A 23,793-nucleotide genomic window follows, 5' to 3' on the forward strand; every position below is an offset into this window, starting at 1 on the left:
GCAACATAAAAAAAGAAACATTTTGTTTTAGGTTATAGCTACACTTCAAATAAAATATAAAACATACATCCACTTGTTAGCATAAATCTACATATTCCAATGTTGTCAGGTTGATCTAATCATATTGAATATTTTACTTGAATAAAAATAATGGATGTTACTATGAAATACCTTTGAGGTTATTTGACAAAACATTTTTACAGTATATTGTATTTTTCGAGGCAAAAATTATGCCTGCACAAAAAAGACTGCATGAATGAGCTGAGACAAAAATCTATTTTATGTAAATATGGGGACAGAAAAAAGAAAAACACGTCCACTTAAAAACATGCGCACCGCACAGTAGCATTAATAAACATTTCCGTCTATGCCATCTTCATACGAGTATATGCAGGAAGTGACGCAGGGACGGGCAGGGCGAAAATAAGCCCCTTCTCCCCCTAAAGCCTTGATGATTGATGATGTCAGGTGTTCTGTTTCTAATTAACGTTTAAATTAGGCCAAAGAAAACGTTTCGCATTAGCACTGTTGGGCTCAACACCGTAAAGATCCACTCAGACCTGTTTGGAGAAGAGATATGGCTGGACTTATCTTTAGAACTAATAATGCTCGCCGCATTTAAGAGAAATGTAACACCATGTGCAGCTTCGGTTTCTCTGCCCGCCCTCTGTGGGGTAATGCGAATGTGCTATTGTTGGCGCTGAAGGGCATCATTCTCGCTATCAGAAATCCTATCCATTCACATTACATTAGCCTAATACCCATGTATCATTTAATAGCTTTAGCAGCTTTCCCGTGACCTGCCATTCTGAGGTGACGATTTCGATAAGGGGATTTTAACTACTGGAAACATTGTGACAAATATGAAGATTTGTTATTATTATTATTATCATGAGTTATATTATAATTATTATTAGCTATTAAAAACAGTATCAAAATACATAAATATGATTATATTTATTAAATTGTCTCAGGGTTAATCAATTATATTTAATTGATATTTCAATTAATAGTGTTTTCTGTAATGTTTTCGATTTACACAATATTTACTCACGATTTTCGATCGTAAATATATAAATTATACCTGTGAAATATTCCTCTAAAATTATTTTTTTTATTATTCGCTTTATGTTTTACTAATATGCACTCTAGGCCTATTTGTAATTGTGAGTATCTGACATTAGCAGAGAATAGACTCACTGGCATATTTTGTTCAGCCTTGGTAGTTACATTTGTTTAATGCATTTGCCATCAAATAATCTATTCAGTTTGGTTCAGTGTCGCACACGTCGACCGCTCTGGACCTTCACTAATAGAATGTCGTGCTGTTTTACTGCTCGTAAGCTGTTTGGCTTGTTTTGGTCCCTGTACGAATGTCACCATATGGTGCTGTTGGCACGGACAATGCGCTATTGCTGCGAACTGGCCATACATCGGCAATGACTCGTGTAAGGGAAACATCTATCACCCTAATCGATTATCGAAACGCTGTTAAATATTATCAGATGTCAACATCGCCACTTGTCTTGTCGCCCATTGTTTTTACCAGTCAGAGGCCTCAACAAGATTTAGGGGAAAAAAACAACATTTTGGATTGTGTTAATTTACTTGAATGTGCAAATGCGAGATTTTATGTGTGTTTTATTACGCGTTTAAATTTTGTTAACTTTTGTGTATTTTCTTTTCTATTACAAGAAGTGTATTGCTAGTCAGAAATAATAACTGTAATGTAGACTATGTAAAAATCTTCGTGATTATATATAAACCATTTAAAGTAAATTAAGAGTATTTAATATTTTTATGAAAAATATGACGATTTAAAAAGGAACAATGAAGCAAAAATGAAATATACAGATACTACATAATATATAGTAAAAATTATAACAAATCCAAAGAAGAAAAAAATAACAATAATAACAAAACAGGACACCCAAACTAGAAAAAAATATTTATCTGGTTTACGTTTTTTTTTTTTTTTAGTATTCTTACATCAATAATTGATCTAATAAAGAACACGATTTTCTCTTACCTGCATCTCTACGGTGCGTTTGCTTTGTGTTTCAGGAGCATCATCTGAATTTCTGTTTCCAGGTCTGAAACGCGGCTGCGCTTTTCTTTTCACCCATGTGCATTCCCTGACCGGAATATTATTGAAACATTTTATCCTTTACTGTCTCGAAATTCAACTTAATCCTACACTGAAGTTTCGAGCTCTGTCCCATAGCTCTGCTACCTCTAAAAACAACTGTAATAACAAAATGAAAATGTTTTTTTTTTAATACATAACCCTCAAGCCATTACTCACGTCATTATATCATGCTGCTCTTTGAAATGTTTGATTTTTGCAACATAGGCTACAGCAGTGTTGTTATTGTACCTACAAGTATTAAAATATAATGTAAGTGTTGCATACTTATCTCTCTTGCCCAGTTTGCTTCACAATGAGGGCAACAGAAATCACTTAATTAGACAAGAACAAATCACATGCCTTGCATTCTGATCTCGTATGGTTGGTCTAAATGACTGCCGATAGACTAAGGGTGTGGAAATTATGCTGTCATAACAATCTACAAAACAGCAATAATCACTTCTTCCAATGTTATATTAATTAACCACAAACCTTTTCAGATCATTTTTGCACAGATAGATAGATAGATAGATAGATAGATAGATAGATAGATAGATAGATAGATAGATAGATAGATAGATAGATAGATAGATAGATAGATAGATAGATACTACTAAGTTAATGAAAACACACTTTCCTTTTCTGGAAAGTATACGCGTGAAGCACGTGGTTTGACCTAAGTGGGAGTGGGATGCATCAACAGATGCATAAACATGCACAGCCATCTCCCCTCTCTTTAAACTTCAGTGCGTAACTCCTCCTATTCTCGCGTCCAATTCATTATTATGGTCTGGCCCTTTAAGACAGAGCAGCGGGTCAGCAAGTAGCGTAGTGTTTCTCTAATTGAACTTCGCAAAAGCAATCAACAAGAACTCGTTAGCAGTTACTCGCTGTTTTTGCCTCCTCGGCAACGCTTATTTTCGTGCATGCGTTGGCCCCCCTGGCCAGTACAGCTACACACGGTGAAGATCTTCATGGAGCAGATCGGAGAGATCATTGGACCCGCGTAACAGGAGTAAAGTTCGGGTGTCTGTGACGCCTGAAGCATGGTGCTTTTGGAGAACGATTGGAAGAACAACGCGTTCGTTTGAAGAAAGGGATAAAACCGTTTTATATGTATAAACAAGCTGTTGTGGTCGTCTTCACGAACATTTAGGTGACTTCAGTTCAAAATCGTTTGTCGGGACTGAGATGACCTCCAGTTCTAAAGACATGAAGGCAGGCTCCGTTTTACAGTCAAGCGGCGAGGAGAGGCGGCGGGGTCCCTTGGATCAGCTCCCACCTCCGGCAAACTCCAACAAGCCTCTTACCCCGTTCAGCATTGAGGATATTTTAAATAAACCCTCCGTGAAGAAATCGGTCGGTGCACTGTGTCCACCGCGAGTTCTTGAGAAAGTGACCGGCTCTGGTGCGTCTCGGAATGGGATCAGCGCGCCCTCCTCTCCGTTATGCGCCCTGGAAGAGCTAGCGAGCAAAACATTCAAAGGTCTAGAAGTTAACGTTATACAAGCGGCAGAAGGTAAATTATTTCTTGTTTGTTTACTTGTACGTTGTAATTTTAAATGCGTGTATTAATATGGCTTTTCAGAAATGCAAAGTTTGCTGATATTTTCCAGTTTTTATGTTGCACTATAGCAAAAACTGTTCTGTGCTTATGTGACAGAATGTTATATGTGTATTTTACAGGTAATATACAAGTACTTATTTTAATATTACATTTAAAAATTTTGTTTGAATGTACTTTTTATTATTATTTTAAATTAGGTTAAATTCGGAACGCTTGTCAGTAAAGAAACCTGCACATTTTTCAGAAAGTAATTTTTACGTACATCTGACTTGAATCTCAATGTGTATTTTTTTAATTTCATATTGCAATTTCTTGAGTGTGACAGTTATTTTTATTTTAGGAATTCAACCTCTCTTTCTGTCACGTGAAGCTACATACATTTAAGAAATGGAAATCATTAATGTTCGGTTGACATATTTACTAAAAAAGGTCATACGTCAAAAAGTTCGTGTTGACATTGCGGAACTATCGCCGTGGTTTACAGTAATGGTTGAGGTCGTCTGTAATGATGTTGAGCGCAGTTATGTGGCTTGATACTTGATTAACACATCAAATATTCCGAATATGCCTGGCAATCAATAGTTCAGATGTTTCGGAAAACTTTCCCCCCACTTTTCTTGAACAGCTGTTATGCATCTGGATTGAAATGAACTGCGGCCTATCACAGCCTGTTAAAATAACTTTAACGACTTATGCTTAACAAATCATTAGTTTAGGTAAATTAAGAAATACTTTAAAATTCACATGTGTAAGATATGGACCATTCTAATATAATTTTACGTGAATTACTCATCGAAACATTTAGGTAGGCTAGATAATGTTTTGTTATTAATAATTGAATGCATTTTATTAAGACTAACCGATAGTTCCCAGCTACGCATTTTAAGCATTTCAGCCTGCTTTTTTCCTTGACAATAAATTTTCATTTTTCTTTCCATTCTAAGGTCGCGAACATCTTAACTCATTTGGCCAAAGACAGGCGTCCAAAAAACGACGAAAGTCTCGTACAGCATTCACAAACCATCAGATCTACGAGCTGGAGAAACGCTTTTTGTATCAGAAATACCTGTCACCGGCCGACAGAGATCAGATCGCGCAGCAGCTGGGTCTGACCAACGCGCAGGTCATCACCTGGTTCCAGAACCGACGGGCCAAGCTTAAAAGAGACCTAGAGGAGATGAAAGCGGACGTGGAGTCGCTTAAGAAAATCCCACCGCAAGCACTGCAGAAACTGGTGTCCATGGAGGACATGGACGACCCTCATGGTGGCTCTGGGCCCATTTCGCCCAGTCTTTCCCCACGAGCCTTTCCACAGTCGCCGTCCTCATCTAGAGGCCAAACCACAGACGAGTTTTCAGAGGAGGACGAGGAAATTGAGGTGGACGATTAAAACCGGCCCTTGTTTTCAGAGATGGGCATTTTTCACGCATTTTGCACGGACGTTTGAATCTGTGGAAGAACTTGAAATGCAAGGAAAGTTTCCCTTATACTTAATTTATTGAAAGGATTGTGAAACTTCCATATTTTGATGTCCAGACTGAAGACATGGTTATAAGGAATACGTTTTCGTAAGATCTGAGAAATGATTAGAGATAAATGGTACAGGACTGCAACATGTGTATGTACATTTTAAGCGTTATTTCTTTCTCGATTTGATTTTTGAAGGAAACGTGAGCAATTGTTTACACCCATGTTTCAACACACATTTATGACCGCTATGGAAAACTATATGCCAAAAGTGATTTTCAATTGAATTCTCAGTTGAATAGATTTATATATTTATAAATAATTTCAGAACACGAGGAGTCTTCAGCGAACTGATTCTACGTTGCAACTGTAAAGACGCATTTCCCATATTTCTACGTTATATATCCAAATTCCTGGCACAATTTCTATAATTGCAGGCATTATAAACAAATTATAAAAAAGAGCGTGTATGTCCTAAGCATTGGAAGGGCAAGGATGTGTATATATAACAAGTTATGATGCATCTAACTCGTTAAATTTATTGTAACATTCTATTTAATCTTCATTTATGTAAATAAAGGGTATATGTATTTCACAATGTTTCTTGACGTGACGTGACCTTTAATTATTAATTGTATGCTGAACTGAATTTATATTGAAATCCAAATATTCAGGTTTTGATCTGTTTTCAAAATTCTCATGCTTGATGCACAATAATATTGCATATTTGTATGGCACGCTTTCGTGAAGTTAAACAGCTTAAAGAGCCAGTGCACTTTTACGCATCGCTTTCTCTGGTTCATTGTGTGTGTTAAGAGTGTTTGTGTGTGTTAAGTGCTTGAAGCTTAATTAGGACAATTGAACAGGGCTCCCCCCTCACGCGCTCTTCACAAAACAGTTGTCACGAAGACAACCTAAAGCTTGCTTTCCCCTCGCGCCATATGGTTTATGAATCTTCTCTAACACAAACTAGTCAACATGATTGATTAGGTTAACCCGCCTTTGAGTGCGCATTAACAGTTTCAGTCGGCCGAGCCCGAATAAAAGCCCCGCATCTGTGCTCCCTTTAAATGCGTGTGTTAAAAACGCCCATGAATAGCAGTCGATTTGCATGAGGTTCCTAATGAATAAATCTCAATAGGAAGCCGGTGGAAATGGGAAGAATTGTTGCATCCTGGTTGTCCGGCTGCCCCGTCTGCCGAATTTCTTTCGGCCCATTTGTGTCAGTTGTGAGCAGATCAAGGCAGCAGTTTGGGGACAGAGAGAAGATTGAAGTACAATTGGCCTAATCGCTTGGAATAGTTGGGGTTGAAAAGTCAAGCAGATTTTTACAAGCGCATTGTGGACTGCGTTTCTGGAGAGCTGGAGTTCTCAGAGCTCTTTAGACACAGCAGATATTTGTGTTCTTGCAGAACTCTGCAGTGGATGATGTCTACACGATAGCTCTAAATGTTACCTTGTTTGCTGAGAATCGAGATTAGTGGTGTTTAATGTATATGCATGCAAACTTTTCATGTATTGTAGTTGACCACTACGTCTTCTCTGGGTTAGTCTCAATATTTTAATTAATTTTAATATTTAGAATATTAGTTAACGATAACAGACCACAATACAATTTCACAGTTTAAGCAATGACTAACAATTGGAAACATGTCCTATTTATTCAAAATACATACGATTTAAAGTAGTTTATAAGATTTGCAAGGACGAATTTGCGTAATGTTTTGCAGAATAGTTAAAGCACAATAAATATCTTTGTAATTTAACTTATAGCACAGCCCTCACTAAAAAGACAATATACTTTTTTGCCATTATTTTAATTTATTTTAAAAATATATTTAAACACAATAGATAATATATGGAATTTATCAAACAATCATTATTAAATGGAATTTTTCAAACATTTTTATTATATCATAATAAATTTCTTTTAATTTTACCGTTCGTATTGAGAATTTGTTTGAAATGGGTATATTTGCAGACGAATGTTTATAATATTTGCATTTTCAAGATTATTTCGTTTTCTTTACGAAATGAAATTTCATTTTTAAAAAAACGGAGTAGTTGTTGGTTTATTTATTGCTACTAAATAGTATTATTTTCTGTAATTGTATGCAATTTTAAACTAAAGATTTACTTACTATTGTACATAAATTTCTCTCAATTACGTCCCAAATCCGTTGTAAATGTCCCTAAAATGTAGTAATACTAATAATTACATTTCATAAAAAAATACAAAACTACACCGATATGAGATCAGTAAAATCATAAACAATGTTTACTTGGTGAACATGAAGCACCAAGAAAAATAATGGAAGGCCTATTAAAACCATGACACCTAATTTAACTATCAAAACTTGTTTTGTACTGTTCATTAAGTACGAAAATTAAATTGACTAACTAACAAAACATCTGATCACTGTAGAAACTGGATGATCGTGTCGTTTTTTGTGTTTTTAAAGTCGTAAATTGTTAAATGATTTTTCACTACATTTGATCCAAGCTGGGATTAATACGATCATGATGTTTACCATCGCATAACTAAACAAACAATGCCAACATTTATAGCACATCTTCCGAGTTCAATACGTTATCATCTGAGAGTCAATGGAAAGTATTTAAACTGGTGGTGCTTTTTAAATAGCAACACTGCCCTCTTGTGTTTAACTTTCGAACATACGAAATTCACCATAAATATTCACCCTGTTGTGGGAAGGCTAGCAATCTTTTTTTTCATATATTCATATGATTATTACTTAAAAAAAACCCTTACAAACATTTTTACCACTTAAAATTTATTTTCAAAAATACAAAACAAAAAAATAAGTATATATGCACAGAAAGCTATTAAAATATAATATGTGAAATACAAAATATTTACACCCAATATTTAAACACAATCCTATCTTGCTCGCTTGTCCTTTATGGCATAATGGAGCACCAATGGTTGTGCCTAAAAGAGAGGAAAACGAGAAATAAATCTTTATATCTTTAAAATAACATCAGCATTTTGTGACAAAAAGTAGTAAGAACATGTAAGAACAAACGAGACATAGAGATATAATTTTAACAATGCTTTGACATCCCACAAACTCAAGCGATACTCTTAGTAAGTCAATATGGAGAAGAGCGCTTCGATTCCATTTTACAGACCACAAGGCGACAACAGGCATATGGCTTTTCCAAGTCCTAATAAATCTTAAATCTGCCTGCGATTCCTCAGAGAAGTGTCTTTCAGCGCGTGAAATATTGCACTGTAAATCGCTAGTGTGCTAGAGAAATGAAGATCCCACCTTAAGGGAAAACTAACAGGCTGATGGTGTGAAAGAATGCGGTATGAAATTAGCTGGAGACACATTAGACTGCAATACCTTTCCAAACCAGTGAGAAAGCCACAGACGCTTCATGGTCATGTGATCTGGGAGGGATTCGTTATTGAATAACATCTGGACCTGAAGTACAACAAAGACCACACAATGAAGACAAGACTAGACAATAGGAGGTTTAGTTCAATTCAGTCAGAATTGCATTTCTCAATATTAAAAACATTTATTTTTTTCTAGCTTGTCATTCGATTTAACTTAAAGTTTTATCACAGACATAAACACCACATAGTGCATTACTAATATACAATTAAAGTATGCCATTTCAAGTTTTATATACTGTATGTATATCATTTCAGACCTGATGTTTTTCTACTTTAAGGCGATGACATAACACCTTCCTCAGATGCCGAACCTCAGTCCTGACCGAACAACGGACAAATTTCTGCTGCAGAAACACAAGAAACAAAATGATTCAGAATTTTCTTTCATTCCATTTTTTTTTACAATTTCATTCACTTATTCTTTCCATTCTGTTGTCTTACTTGTAAAGTTAATCTATTTTTGTCTTTTCCAGAGAATGGCGAGCTGGCAAAATAGAAGAACAAATTCTGTATTAAGACTCAAACTAAATATGTAATGTTCACAAAGCAAAACACACCACATTAGTTTATCTTTTTAAAGAAAATGTTACCAATGGCAAAGAATTACATAAGTGCATAAGAAAAACGACCAATATGGTAAAATTAACTAAAATCTTATCAATGTTATACTCACAATGAACTTTATCATAACTTTTGTATTTTTGTTTTAGTGATGATGACCTCAACTTATCTCTAAACCGGTAAAAAAAGCTTCATGCCGCCTTACCTCAGCCTTTCCAAACAGAGCGAGACCTGCTCATCGTATCTGTAGAAATGAGCTTTAGAGTGATCGAAGCTTGTGAAGGGTAATCCCGTATTATCTGGAAGGGAATCTATAGAAAACAAAAACATACACATTCACAAAACTGTCCCAAATCATGCAAGCGATTGAGATATGCGATGCCAGTATACATGTTGTTGTTTACCTTCTCCAGACGGCTGTATGATGCGTTCAAGACCCCGTGACTGATAAAATTCTTTAATTCTTTTGTCTTCGCCTGAGAAGATGAATATTTGACCATGACTCACAGGAATACAATGTAATACACAAATTTTAATAATCCTGTTTACTGCACTTACTCTCTTGTAGACCTGGGACCAGTTTGTAGACGATGTCCTGCATGACTCTATCCAGCTTCAGATTCAAAAGAGGTTGCGTTTCGTGGATTTTGATGTTACACATTGGGCAATACTTGCTGGTCTGCAGATATTTCACAATGCAACTCTTACAGACTGCAGGGAAACAAAGAACGTATTAGGTATTCACAAAAAATGGGAATGTAGTCTGTTTTTTTTCTCTCCTTAGTTTTGGATAAATGTGCCTGCTGAATTCAAATATGGACTCTGAATTAAATCTGCATATGGTCTGAATTATTTTGGGAGTGAGATACAGTTGTATGAAACTTACATGTATGAAGACATTCCGTGATGGTGGTTGCGTCAATAAAGTATCCGGCACACAGGTAGCACACGATGTGTTCATTTAGGTCCTTAATTTTTATTTTGACTTCTTCCTGTGATTACAAACAGATGGAAGGATATCAGAATAAACATTTTTTGAAAAGTTGCCCGCTAGCATTTTTTGTGATTTTCACAAAAGTTTCATAAAATGCCTTCCAGGTAAATGTTCTTCTAAAAATATATATAAACATACAAATTTATCAAATGAAAGAACAGACCCTCTTGCTTTCAAACAAACAAAATGGTAAAAAAAAAAACGTTTCATCCTATCTATATTTTTTCTCTACTTATAAACTATTAAATATGGGTATTTTCCTTTAAAAATATTTTTTTTTTAGCCAAAAGCTGAAATAATTGCATTTTTGTGAAGGAATTTTATTAGAGATCCGATTCAGAATGATTATCAAAACATACACAGTTTGAAATTAGTACATAATGTGCCAACTAGTGGATAAACGCGGTATTGCAGATCACCATAAAAATTGATCAGGAACACATTTTTATGCAAATGTTTTCTCTTTATTGACGAGATAACTCTTCAATAGCGGGGAAAGAGTTAAGTTAATAGTTGCATGCCCAGTTTTTCATGTTTATGGGAAGAACAATCATTACTATCATGCCTACTCCTTAGATTTTCCCAGGAAAATTAAACTGTACCACTACACCAGTGGTTCTCAAACTGTGAGGTGGGCGAGTGTGAGATGGTGCCAGGGGAGGACCAGTTTTATGACATTTTATAAAATACATCAATTTATCATAAAGTTTGTGTAATTAAACCTCAGAAAAGTAAGACAACAGCACTAACTTGTCTAATTTAGGGGTGGTTTCCCAGACAGGGATTAGCTTAAGCCAGGACTAGGCCTTAGTTTAATTAGGAAATATAACTAGTTTTAACAAACATGCATTATTAAAAACATTACTTGTGTGCATTTTGAGGCAAAACAAAGGGCACTGATGTATTTTAAGATATGTCAGTGCAAGTTGTTTTCAGTTTGGACAGCTCTTACATTTATTTTAGTCTAGGACTAGTCTAATCCCTGTCCGTGAAACCACCCCTTAATGTTTTGTTTAATAAAGTTTGAGATTGTTTTATTTGGGGGGGAAGCAAAGGGATCCATCCACCCTACACAAAGCGGGGGCGCACACTTTAAGAACTTCTGCACTACACTATCTTGTTCTCCCTGTCAGTCCAAATCTGATTTTGGTGCATATCCAATTTGATAGACTCACTGTCCGCATTGTGTATCACAACTGTTCAGATCAGATCTGTGCGTCCTGTAGCGTTCCGCCGTTTTCTGGATTATCTGCACCGTTTCTATGGCAATGATGTCATGCTGGCACGACAATCTGCCTCTGCGCCTAACATGTTACGTTTTACGTGATGATGTAACTGAAAAGCGACATAAATGCGATAAGACTGAAATGGATTTCCGGAAATGCGATTTGAAAAGGATTTCAAACCACCTTTGGCTGTAGCCTGAAACGGATAAGAAAAAACTGATTTCATGCGTTTTTTGTCCGTTCACACATTCTAAATGTGATTGGATTCCAATCGGATATGCACCAAAATCGGATTTGGACTGACAGTGGCTATGTTTACATGCACAAAATTTTGTCAATCTGACAGAATTTAATCTGATTACAGGGTATGACAATACATCTTGCATGCATCCTAAACATTGCAATTTGCAATCTGACTAAAATGTTTGTTTACATCTACATACTATATAATCTGAACTGAACGTCTCAGCAAGCGCACAGCCAGGGTTGCCAGATTCGCTTATCAAAACCATCCCAATGCACATTCAAAACTAGCCCAAAAGCATCCCAATGACTATTCACAGCCCAAATACAAATAATAAATATAAAGAATCTACGAAATCATTTCATCTTTAACCCGCAGAAAAAAAAAACAACAACTGGTGGAAACAGTTTAAACAGTAGCCCAAATCTAAACTCGAAAAAGCAGAGGACTTGGAAGCGCCACGCTGTGGACAGCATCTCTTATCAAGTTTACGCTTTATCTCTGGATAGAAGTCAAAGCTGAGTTGGAGAAAGTTGTTCTTAACAAGTTTTCAGATAAAGGTAATGAATACACAAATTTCAAATGGCACAATGCTATTTTAATGCTTTTAAGTAGCCTAATGTTATGAAAGTACACATGAACGCTGCAGAAAATACAGCGTGTGACCCCATTACCTTAATAATACACGTTGTCATTGCATGTTTTTAGGACGAGAATCATGTGATACGTAAAATAAGAGGTAAATATAAGACGTGAATCTGAACACAACTGTTCTGTGCATGTGCACAATGTATTTTTGCATCCGATTGAGAAAATACTACAATTCACGCGTTTACATGCATACTTTTATCCTGATGATCGGATCACAGATCGAACTACACCACTTTCAATACGATCGAATTTGCATCCGATCATCCTCAATCATACTGATTAAGGTGTTTACATAAACGCTTTCAATACGATTGAAACGTCATTAAAACGGATTATTTGGTTGCATGTCAACGTAGTGTGAATAAGGTCTATGCTGAAACAGATGCAACTGATGGATAAAAACAGGTGGATGATGCCCTGGATTACTGCAAATGGGTGAATTGCAGGTACATGGTGTCCAAAGTAATTTTTTCAGCTTTTTTTAAATGGTTTATTTTTAATTATTTATGCATTTTTTTATAAGTTGGCACTCATTGTTATGGATCACTGGCAACACTGAAACTATACCTTGGTAACAAAGGTTGACAGTAACAGTAATTCGGACAACAGGAGCCCAGTGTTCGAATTATGTCAAAGCTTATGGGGGGTCCCCTAGCTAAGCCCCACCCCCCGGCCAAGCCCCACCCCCCTCATTATAGGGTCGCTGTGATTTCACAACGTAAGATGTGATCGTCCTTGATCAACAATCATCTGATCCTGGTTTTAATCAAAGAAACCCCAAATTACCCTTAACTCAAACTCTAAAAAAAGTTTACCCCTCAAATTAGTGTGAAACACTGGCAAGGGCAGAACTTTAAAACAGAATAGGGGTGAAATAGGGTGGACTCATTCTTAAATTACATAATTTTACTATATAGTAGTGGTAAAATGAATGATTACATTGCGTTTTTTGAGTCATAGATTGAATCATTTTCGGATCAGCAAAACTTATGAGCATATAAAAATAGAAAAGAACAAAGTTACAAATAAAGCAAGATCTAACAGTAGTATTTAGGTACATAAATAGAATCAAATGAATAATAACACTGTCTTCTTCACTGTATAAATTACATATAATTAATCTTTTTAAAGATACATAATTTTAAAGATAGTTATCATGCCACCAGGTTGAAGGTTGCTGTCCCCAGCACTCACAGCAGCCCCATTCGCGTAATTTGCGGGTGGTATACGTCCCCACCGCTTTATGACCAAGTTGATTGTGCCCCAGCTTCCGACCACGAAGTAATTCTTGCATTCATAATCATAATTAGGGTCCATATTCATTTAAAACGCATGTACAACGCATGACGCGCCGCCGCCTTCTGCTTTTCAAAGCGGTCGCCTGTGAACACAAGTTTTGTTTTAGACGCGTCTATTTGAGTGCACTTGCTGCACGTTTAGATTTAAAATAAACTTGAGCGCAACTTGATACCTTGATAAAAGGTAAATGTAAAAAAAAGGTAAAAATCTACCGGTAAGTTATATATGTAACAATGATTAATCTATTAATAGTTATTCTTCATCTATTTCATGCAAACGCTAGGGGGAAAAATATAGGGGAAAACATTTGTTCCTTTTCAGCAGTTGATAACTTGATAAAAGGTAAATGTCGTATTTTTTATATCTACCGGTAAGTTATATATGTAACAATGATTAATCTATTAATAGTTATTCTTCATCTATTTCATGCAAAACGCTAGGGGAAAAAGTATAGGGGAAAACATTTGATCCTTTTCAGCAGTTTTTGAATAAGTTTAATTGAATAATATTAAAATACCTTATGGTAGGGCTGCATGATTATGGCAAAAACATAACTGTTTTTAGACTATTTGCATTGAATTGGAAACAATATTTTTGGAAAATATATTAATTGCAAGGCTGCAAAGAATAGTGCACTGAGGATTTAATTATATTATTTTAATATAGGCTAGTCAGTGGTGAACTAAAGTGGGCCGGTCTAAGACATGAAACCCCAGGGCTGAAAATGAGTCCCACTTCGGCCCTGCATGTTACATTTTTCCAAGGTTTAAAAAAACACATGCAAAAGATACTTTCTACAAATAATTATTTATTTCTGAAAGATGCGTAGTTGAGTGATAGGCTAAGTATTAAAGAGACTATCATTTATTATCATTTAAGCGTGATTTCTTCTGCTTTCCTAATAAAATATTTTGTGTGACTGGGTTGACCAGCCGTCAGTCTGAGTGGATAGCTTTGCCACTGTTATAAAATAATTGTTTGAGAAGATTTTTTAAAAAACCCTTTAACCTAAAGATTACTAAAGATTCTCACCGCAACTGAGGTAAAAAATACTCCACATGCAGATAGAGACACTCGTCTGTCAATTCCTCCAGAAAACAGCAAGAGGCGCACTTGCGAGTTTCTTTATTTCGGACAGAAGTCATTTGAATTATTTTATTGCGAAATTGGGACAAATAATGGACAGTATCGCTTTGTGACACGCAAAATGAGGATGTTAAATTTATGTAGTATTTTAATTTTAATAAAAACCAGGGGACCCCCCTAATTTATATTTTTGTGCTTTATGGGGGGTCCCTTAAGGCTTATAGGAGGTCCGGGACCCCCCCAGACCCCCTTCAATTCGAACACTGCAGGAGCCCCTATACAAGTCACGGTAAATATTATATTGTTATAGCCTGTAACATCATCTTGTGATCCATAACAATGAGTGTCGACTGAAATTATATAAAACAACCCCCGATAAACTATATTAACTGTTGAAACGCACAATGAACAAATGGCGATTTGGCACTAATGATCAAGAACGCACTGCCATATTTATCAAGAATTAATACGCCAAGCTTTCAAACAGTGGCGTAAAGTTTTGCATGTATGTTGGGCTTCACACAAACTGCAGAATCCTTTAGAGAGCACGTGATGTTTCTGTAGAGCACTGCGTTCGCAGCGCAAACGTCGTGGGCTCGAGGTTCGATACTACGGAACTGACAATGAACTTGGCCGTAGCGGGACAGAGTTAGGCGTCATCTGTGAACAAGTCTGTTATTGGCTAGTTAAATAGACCTGACTGTAACGTTATATTGGAGTAATTAATTGGTTAACAAGAACCACAGTTACGATTGTTTGACGACGAAGTCGTGTACTAAAGCCACTAAATGATCCAAAAGCTCCGTGTCGAGGTAGGTCATATGATGTACCGTGACTGAAGTTACGATCCTTTGCAATTCATGCTCAACAATGTCAACAACAATGCATGCGGCACTGCTCATAATGATGCACTTGTTCAGGGCCAGCGCTTATTTACAGGCATGCGGGATATCACGCGGCGTGGACGACCACCGTTATAGTGAAGCTGCGCAGACGGGACAAAACAAAACAGCTCGCATGATTCGTGAATTTCGTTTTAGAGGGTAAAGACTAGAATAGCAGCAGATTACAGTGCCTCAGATTTGACAAGAAAATCATCGGCGGGGAGAACAAAAACACAACAGCTGCACGCAGCGGATCGCAACACTCACGCTTGCGCAGATGCGCCACTCGGTCTCGCGCTCCATCTCTTGGTTCTCACCCCTCACACGCGAGTTTTTATAATCCGCGGGAAGCGCGCGGATGAAGTCTCGACCTTACATCGCTATGCGCTCGGTTTACTCACCTCGTTCCTCAACGGGTCGAGCTTGTAGACGTTCTGTAGCTGATTTCTTAGCCGCATAGCTATCGCCATCGGACCTTGCTCCGCCATCTTTGGGAATTCTGCATACTTCCGGGTAACGGGAGAGTGGGTGAGCTCGGTTGGTGAGAGACGGGGAGCTCTCGCGCACACACACTTTCAGACTCTCTTTCTGCTTATTATAGAAAACTGTTTCATGTGTTGCAAATCATTAAACCGGATATGCAGAAAACTGCGTTTACAAGGGATTTCATATATATGTCATTTATTTCAAGCCACAGTATTCACATAAGTAATTAAATTTGTAGTTAGATTTGGCTGTTTAGTGGTATCAGTAATGTTTTTGTTGAATGATTTTTAACTCATTCCCCGCCAGGCTTTTTTTTAAAGTTGCCCTCCACAAAATGCATTCCAGAAAATTTGTTCTTCTATAAATATATAAACATACAAATATATCAAATGAAAGAACATACCCTCTGCTTTCAAACAAAAACAAAATTGGGAAAAAACTCATATATTTGTAGGTTTCTTCAAAAATGTGAGCAAAAAGCTGAAACAATTCCCTAATTCTCACTATTAACTAACTATTAACTACTTTTTCCTCAATTTAGTCCTAATTACTGCTTATTATTCCTTATTAAAGTAGTTGTTAGGTTTAAGTAAAGGTAGGAATTAGGTAGGATTAAGGATGTAGAGTAAGGTTCTGCAGAATCAGGCATTAATATGTGCTTAAGTATTAATAAACAGCCAATATCTCAGTAATATTAATGCTAATAACCAACCAGTTAATACTAAAAATTGGAAAATACACTAGAGTTTTACCATTTTTCTTATTAAGTTAGAAGGATACATAAAAACATGCATTTTAATGTTATACTTAACATTACCCTTACGAAAATGAACCAAGGTTTTATTGTGGTAAAAGTGTAGGAACAATGGTATTTTGGTGTATTGATTACTATCAGCAAAACTATGGTTTTACTACACTAACCATGGTTTAACTATGGTTTTTGAAAACCATTTTGTGGTTACCATGGTTTTACTACAGTAACCATGTTTTTTTTTTAACTGTAGTAAAACCATACTTAATTTTCGTAAGGGTAGAATGCATCGTTAAACTAACGTAATCCCTTACTTCAATTTTCATGGAGAAAATAATTAAATTACAATAACTAATTACTTGGTAACTAGTTACACCCAACACTGTTAATAAATACTACAGCATACTTCAACAAACTGTAGTGATCAGGCTATTAAAATATACTACAGTATACGATGCTTCACTATAGTAAATAAAGCATTTTACCATTTTAGCATTTGGGTATTATACACATTAATATAATATACATTATATTTTGTAATAAAGCTTTACTTACCACAACTTTACCTTTGTTTCACGTTTTAATCATGATATTTGTACTAAACCTTTGTAATAAAAAAATTACAAATTATGCTAAGAATTAAAATAAAATAAAAGTTATGTGGTAAAATATTGTCGATAGGGTTAACATGTAGACTATTTAGTCCAGAACATACAGATTTTACAAACCAATTTCATATGATAAAATGCAATGTTGTATGGTGGCCACGAGATGTCGCCGTTCACACGAATGTTGTAAATAATTATTGCTTTATTGCAACATTTGCCTAAGAGAGCATTTTTGTGGCTAGTTTAGGTTAAACAACACATAAACATAAAATATTTAGGAAAACACATTAAGGTCTTAGCCGTAAATTTATTGTCCTTAATTTAAAAAAATATATATTTTAAACAAAGTGCGTTTATGTGCCTGTGCCACCCATTGGTTTTCCTTATTTTAACTAATGCTTTCTCACAGGTGGTCTATTTTACCCTACCTGTCGAAACCATTTAGAATTAATCCTGTTTTTGGTTTGGACTGGATGTGCACTTTGCCCAAAAGAAACAAAGTCTCATCATAACTGTCACTAAACCTGAATAAAGCAGTGTTTAACCTAGAAGTAACTGAGAAATTCACACGACTATGATACTGTGTATTGTTTTATCATTGATATCTGATGGGATCATTGCATATTTGACTGACAGCATCTGACATCGCATACATGGGTGATTCTAAGTAAACATATCAAATAGATAAGAGAGATGCCAACACTTTGACACACCTTGTCATACATTTTAACCACATTTAAGACTGTTTATGGATAATAACACCTTCTCTTTTTGCCTTTAGCATAGATACTTATCAAGTCCTTTGCTCTCTCTCTCTTCCTAGGATTTAAAACAGGATGACTATTTGATTATTTAACTACTCAAAGTGGAAAAGATATCTAACAGAGTCGTCTTTATTGGACAGCATTCAGTTCTGAGTGAGATATTTTACAGAAGTTTTAATATAATCATGTCAGAAAATTCACAGGATGAGACAATATGTTTCTCGTTGAGATTTATTTATGTGAGGGAGAACCAGAATATGTTTTACTAAAGCAATTGCAAATACCGCCCGTCTTCATCCTGATTTGAAGCCAGATCTTGATAAGTGGAAACAATCCATCTCATTGATTCACATAAAACCTGCTTTACTGTCTTTGCTGCTAACAAAAGATGTGTAAAACCCACAAAGGATGAGTCCGAAATGTGCACTGCGGTATGTAAGGCTGTGAAGTCATTTTTCTTTTATGAAAATTAAGTAATTTGATACAAAATAACTTGCTAATATACCAAATGGTTTCCACAAACATTCATGCAGATGAAGAGATTTCTACTGTTGGGAAAAAAATAACCAAAAGAGAAAAGGAAAGACTGTCATGTTCATTTCAGTGCCCTTCGCTTAGACCTGTTCACCCAGAGCTCCAAAAAACACCACACAAACAAGCACACAGGGGAGGGGGTTTGCTTGCCAAGTCATGCCAGTGTGAGGCCCTCTTGTTGGGACACACAGACTTTTGCCTCCCCCTGTCCCAGAGCAATCAGAGCATGTAGGGACGGACACCAAGCTTTTTGTATTCGCTTGTTCCAACAATTAGCTGCCAAGTGGCAAGCTAATGAAGATAACCCCCTCCAAACCCTATCGCCAAAAATCTCTTACGGGAACAAGAGGGCTATGTCTGGATTGTTTTATTGTTACTTTCTAAAATGAATAGTTTAAATTCATGGTCGAACAAGCTTTGCTTAAAGGGGATATATCACGGAAATCAGACTTTTTCCCTGTTTAAGTGCTATAATTGGGTCCCCAGTGCTAGAAAATGTGAAAAAGAACAACCTAGTAACTTAGTTTTGGTAAACCATTCTCTGCAAGCATGTTAAAAAATAAGTAATTGAAATTTGGCTCCCCTTGTGATGTCAGAAGGGGATAATACTACCGCTTAATCTGCATTATCCAGCCACGGCACTTTCTGCCATTTAGTTCAGAGATCAGCTCATTTGCATTTAAAAGGAGACACCCAAAAGCAGCACATTTTTGCTCACACCTATAAAGTGGCAATTTTAACATGTTATATAAATTATATATATGAAACGTCACATATGTACTCTGGGGACACCAAAGATTTATTTGAAATCCTTAAAAAGTCTTGTGAAATGTCCCCTTTAAATATTTTTTTATGATAAATGATACATTTTACACACCTGTGACCACACATCAGTTAAATTTAACATGAATGCATCAAATAATGTATATACAGCTTACAATTATTGCAAATGTATTATGCATTTTTATTTATTATGTTTGTTTATTCACATAATCTTTTTCTGATGTTGTTGTTTCATGAGAGGATTTACCATGGTAAATTTTTTGTAGCTCATTGCATTAAAGGTGCAGTGTGTAATTTTTAGAAGGGACTCTTTACAGAAATGCAAAATAATATACAAATCTATATCATTAGTGGTGTATAAAGACCTTTTTATAATGAACTGTTATGTTTTTATTACCTTAGAATGAGACTTTTTTATCTACATAGACCGAGGGTCCCTTAGACGGAAGTCGCCATTTTGTGCCGCCATATAGATGCCCTTAACGGACAAAGTTTTTGATGACATGTTTTTCATGGCGGCTACCGTAGCTTCTGCGTCGTTTCAAAAGTGAGGGGTGAGCAGTTGACTGAGCCGTTGGTTGCAATTTGCAACCTCACCACTAGATGCCGCTAAAATTTACACACTGCACCTTTAATCAGTAGTATAACAGTAATTATAAATGTAGTAGTAATTCTGATGGCATCTGATATTTGCTATTCTTATTTACAAATGCTTTGCATATATCACTGCATGTTTTTTTTATGCATAACCTTTATTACAAAAATTACATTTTATGCTTTTGGCAGACACTTTCTTCTAAAGCAATTTATTGCACTCAATTTATGCATTTATCATTGTGTGTGTTTCCTGGGTTCGAACCCATGACCTAACACAATGACTGCTTATAAAACTTTTAAACTCTTAACACCAATTATCTACATGTTTTTACATGCATAGGTTTGTGGGTCCAGCAGCTCCTATAATCTGCACTCTTTTGAATAGCGAAAGAGGATTGAGGTCATTCTCCTGTAACCCGGATAACTGAACTGACAGACGACTTTACAAAACAGTTTGCTGTTTTCCCACCAGGGGGCGCTATAGAGCAGAAGATGAAGTCTTTCTGGCCAGCTTATGCTCCATCATTTGGTAACTACAGTTTATCTATTCTAGATGCACTGCCCATGTCTGTATCTGTAATGACTGGCAGTGTTCCCGTAATTTCCATGTTTCAACATACTCTGTCTGGTACAGTCTATATCTGTCTAACTCAGTGTGGGCAAACTAGCTTTGAAATGAGATGCATGTTAAAAGCAGAGACCTTTTCAACAGAATAACTAACTAAAATCTATGTTATGTTTATTCCAGGTACTTTGTTGGAAGTGCTCATACAAGAAGGACTAAAAGAGTGGCCAAACACGCTGTCCAGACAGGTACTAAGACTAGGCTTGTAATGTATAACCCAAAATGAAGCACTCAAACCATTAAAAAAATGTTAATATTTGAACCAACAATGGGTTAAAACAACCCAGCATAGGTTAAATTACAACCCAACCGGCTGGGTTCGTCCCTTTATTTTTATTTTTTTAATAACCCAGCATTTTTTTAAAGAGTTTAAAATGATAGCATACTATAAAATATTTTTTTATTAAACATAAATTCTTTCTAATCTTCATTTAGTCTAAGTAATAACAACGCAGCGCCATCTCTGGCTGGTTCAGAGTTTGAGTGACACCTTCAATAGCAGAACCCAAAATGAACCCAAAATCCTGGTAAGATCACGTTATCATCTATTTAATTATAACTGAAGCCCCTAATTCTGAATGATTAAAACCTTTGGTTCTTAATAAGTCATTCACTTAAATCAATGACAGTTCTGGGGCCATGGTCGGCAAAAAACTGAGCTTTTCGGTCTCAGATGAACTGGCATGACATTCACGCCCGTAACTCCTGTTTGTTCAGAGGAGCAGCAGCCGTGCTAGCCTGGCACGGCTTCACATTCCTTCAGAACTGGCTCATTCTGGACTGGGCCCAATATAAAGTATATTTGAACAGAGAAGTACCTTACACAGGTGTTAAGCCTGATACTGTTGCCAGTTCAACAGGAACGGGATTCTCCTGAAAAGAATCAACGAAATGTAAACATCTCACAGATGTGTTTGACTCTACAAGGGTTACATAGACACCAAAATAACACCGTGCGCAACTCTAAATAGCAATGCTGATTGTCGTAAATTTATTTTAACATTTGCGAGGGCGGGGGTTGTTTGTTTTAGGCCAAACTATTGTCTTCTAACACAGAAATGATTGTTGACTCATGCCTAAGTTTTTATTAAAAGAATGCCTTGAACGCCAAATGCTTTGAATGCAGAAATTAAAACCTTTTATAGATGTAAAGGCAGTTCCATGGATGACTGTAAAAAAAATATTTTTGATGTTTTTTTTTCTTAAAGTTATGAAATGTTTAAACTATCCTTTGGTAGTGCCTCTTCCTGTTTTACGTGCATGCACTGTAAAACAAATGCTGCAGTGCTGCATTCAAGTTTAATCAAATTGGTTATGCAAGTATTGAACCTATTATTTTAAGTTTTTGACTAGTGTTTAGTTGACCACTTAAATAAATAAGTTGATATTATTTAACTTAATTTGTTAAGTTAAAGTAAACAAAAACTTATATTAATATGAATTTTTTACAGTTTGTACACTGGGGGAGAACAGCTGTGAAAGTAGCAACAAAGTGATTTTCTATGATCCCTAACTACAGTTGCATTACAAACTATGACAGCATTATTTATAGATTTTTTAATTATAAATATTTCCATGTCAAAGAACCCAAATCCAGTCATGGACATGTTGCGGTAATGAAAATTTTCCCCTTAAATGTGGAAAAAACAACAAAATTGGTTTGTATGATGTCAATTGAAATCATGTGCAAAATAGTACATGAAGAGATGTTTGTAACTGTATGTTCCTTATTTTGATAGCATTTACTTTTTTATCAAAATGTTTCATGACACCTCATAAGTCTAATTTCGCAAGAATTACCCAGTTACATATTAACAAGGTCATAGTCAAGTATATTTACTAAAAACAATTGTAACACAAAAATCTATCTTATTTTGTTTTGGTAACTTTTGACCCGCCTGTGTGTTACTTTCGTTCTAGCTGACAGGGTCAAAAGTAACACTGAGCTACTTGTGTTTAAAGTGAAATTATACTGAAGCCGTTTTACATTTGTTTAAACAAACTGGTATTGATAGACCAAACATGTTACTGACCATATATCTCTGTCTAAAACATTATCTTTTCAAATTACATTTTTCTTTTAAAATGGTACTTTTGCCCCCGCTCTCCCCTACTGTTTATAATGTCACTTATTCTTTATTAATATTTTCCCACATTTTACAATAATTGTAAAGTCATAAAAACTATGAAATGATACAAATGTTATTAGGCAGATAAGTCACCCTTATAATTTGTAAAAATGTAGCCTACTTTTGGCATTTTATCAACAATCTTCTTGAGGTCTCATCCTGAACTGATTTCTAAACAGAACTGACCAAGTTCACGTCTATTTAATTTTTCTTTGTTCTTGAGTCCAAGTCATGCATTTTAAAAACATTTTTAAATCACATTTTGTTTTGTTATGAAAGAAATTAATACTGGCACAATAATAATTCTAAACATAAACATTCTGGCATACGCCAGATTTTTTAAAGAAGTGTGAACCAAGTCAGGGTAATGTATACAGTATCAAGTAAATGTAACCAAGCTTTTTTGGTAAAGTTTAAATATTAAATACAAATATTAAATAGGTTGGTAAGTGTTTTTCATTAAAGTGTTACAGCCATGCGTTAAAAATACTGCATGCTTTTTGTTTTAAAAAGTGACGAATGAGTTAGCATTAGTTTTGTTGGTAATTGACAGCAGGCCACATATGTTGTCAACTGAACATAAGTGGCATTTGTGGCCAAGTCTGTGAAAACTGAGCTATTTTTTTTTCTTTTAATTTACTATTATACAGTCCAAGACTAAAATAAATTTAAGAGCCGTCCAAACTGAAAACAACTTGCACTGACATATCTTAAAATACATGAGTACCCTTTATTTTGCCTCAAAATGCACACAAGTAATGTTTTTAGTAAGGCATGTTTGTTAAAACTATATTTCCTAATTAAACTAAGCCCTAGTCCTGGTTTAAGCTAATCTCTGTCCGGGAAACCACCCCTATAATGTAAAGAACATGAAACCATAACAACCACAGTCATGGCACAGTTATTGGCATATTAATGCCATTTCTTTATGCCCGTTGTTCGCCATGTTTGACTACTGTGAAGTCACGTTTGAACGCAAGAG

General features: G+C 35.7%; 2 protein-coding genes and 1 long non-coding RNA gene across 3 annotated transcripts; 2 read left to right on the forward strand and 1 right to left on the reverse strand.

Moving 5' to 3' along the window:
* Positions 1-2,873: 2,873 nt before the first annotated feature.
* Positions 2,874-5,766, forward strand: lbx2 (ladybird homeobox 2). Its single transcript, XM_065270989.2, has 2 exons — positions 2,874-3,647; positions 4,640-5,766. The coding sequence occupies exons 1-2, from the start codon at positions 3,320-3,322 to the stop codon at positions 5,083-5,085; spliced, it is 774 nt and encodes a 257-aa protein (XP_065127061.1). The 5' UTR covers positions 2,874-3,319; the 3' UTR covers positions 5,086-5,766.
* Positions 5,767-7,940: 2,174 nt separating this feature from the next.
* pcgf1 (polycomb group ring finger 1) lies at positions 7,941-16,074 on the reverse strand. The gene is made up of 9 exons (XM_065275215.2): positions 15,936-16,074; positions 10,037-10,142; positions 9,709-9,861; positions 9,555-9,626; positions 9,356-9,461; positions 9,031-9,073; positions 8,847-8,933; positions 8,534-8,614; positions 7,941-8,115 (listed from the first exon to the last, which is right to left on the reverse strand). Exons 1-9 carry the CDS (start codon positions 16,020-16,022, stop codon positions 8,065-8,067), a joined length of 786 nt encoding a protein of 261 aa, XP_065131287.1. The 5' UTR covers positions 16,023-16,074; the 3' UTR covers positions 7,941-8,064.
* On the forward strand, positions 15,246-21,937 carry LOC135745557 (uncharacterized). Its single transcript, XR_010531295.2, has 5 exons — positions 15,246-15,462; positions 20,398-20,586; positions 20,806-20,870; positions 21,118-21,209; positions 21,312-21,937. It is a non-coding gene; the product is annotated as an uncharacterized lncRNA (long non-coding RNA).
* The last annotated feature ends 1,856 nt before the right edge of the window (positions 21,938-23,793 follow it).

Source organism: Paramisgurnus dabryanus, chromosome 16, assembly GCF_030506205.2.
Source record: "Paramisgurnus dabryanus chromosome 16, PD_genome_1.1, whole genome shotgun sequence".
In the NCBI taxonomy this organism is placed as follows: domain Eukaryota; kingdom Metazoa; phylum Chordata; class Actinopteri; order Cypriniformes; family Cobitidae; genus Paramisgurnus; species Paramisgurnus dabryanus.

What these genes read in the sequence shown, in the direction of transcription:
- lbx2 (XM_065270989.2), top strand. Translation starts at nt 3,320, where the DNA reads ATGACCTCCAGTTCTAAAGACATGAAGGCAGGCTCCGTTTTACAGTCA. An exon ending in CGTTATACAAGCGGCAGAAG is followed by an intron (nt 3,648 to 4,639) that starts GTAAATTATTTC and finishes TTCCATTCTAAG; the next exon opens with GTCGCGAACATCTTAACTCA.
- pcgf1 (XM_065275215.2), bottom strand. Translation starts at nt 16,022, where the DNA reads ATGGCGGAGCAAGGTCCGATGGCGATAGCTATGCGGCTAAGAAATCAG. An exon ending in CACGGAATGTCTTCATACAT is followed by an intron (nt 9,862 to 10,036) that starts GTAAGTTTCATA and finishes GTTTCCCTGCAG; the next exon opens with TCTGTAAGAGTTGCATTGTG. An exon ending in AAAATAGATTAACTTTACAA is followed by an intron (nt 8,934 to 9,030) that starts GTAAGACAACAG and finishes GTGTTTCTGCAG; the next exon opens with CAGAAATTTGTCCGTTGTTC.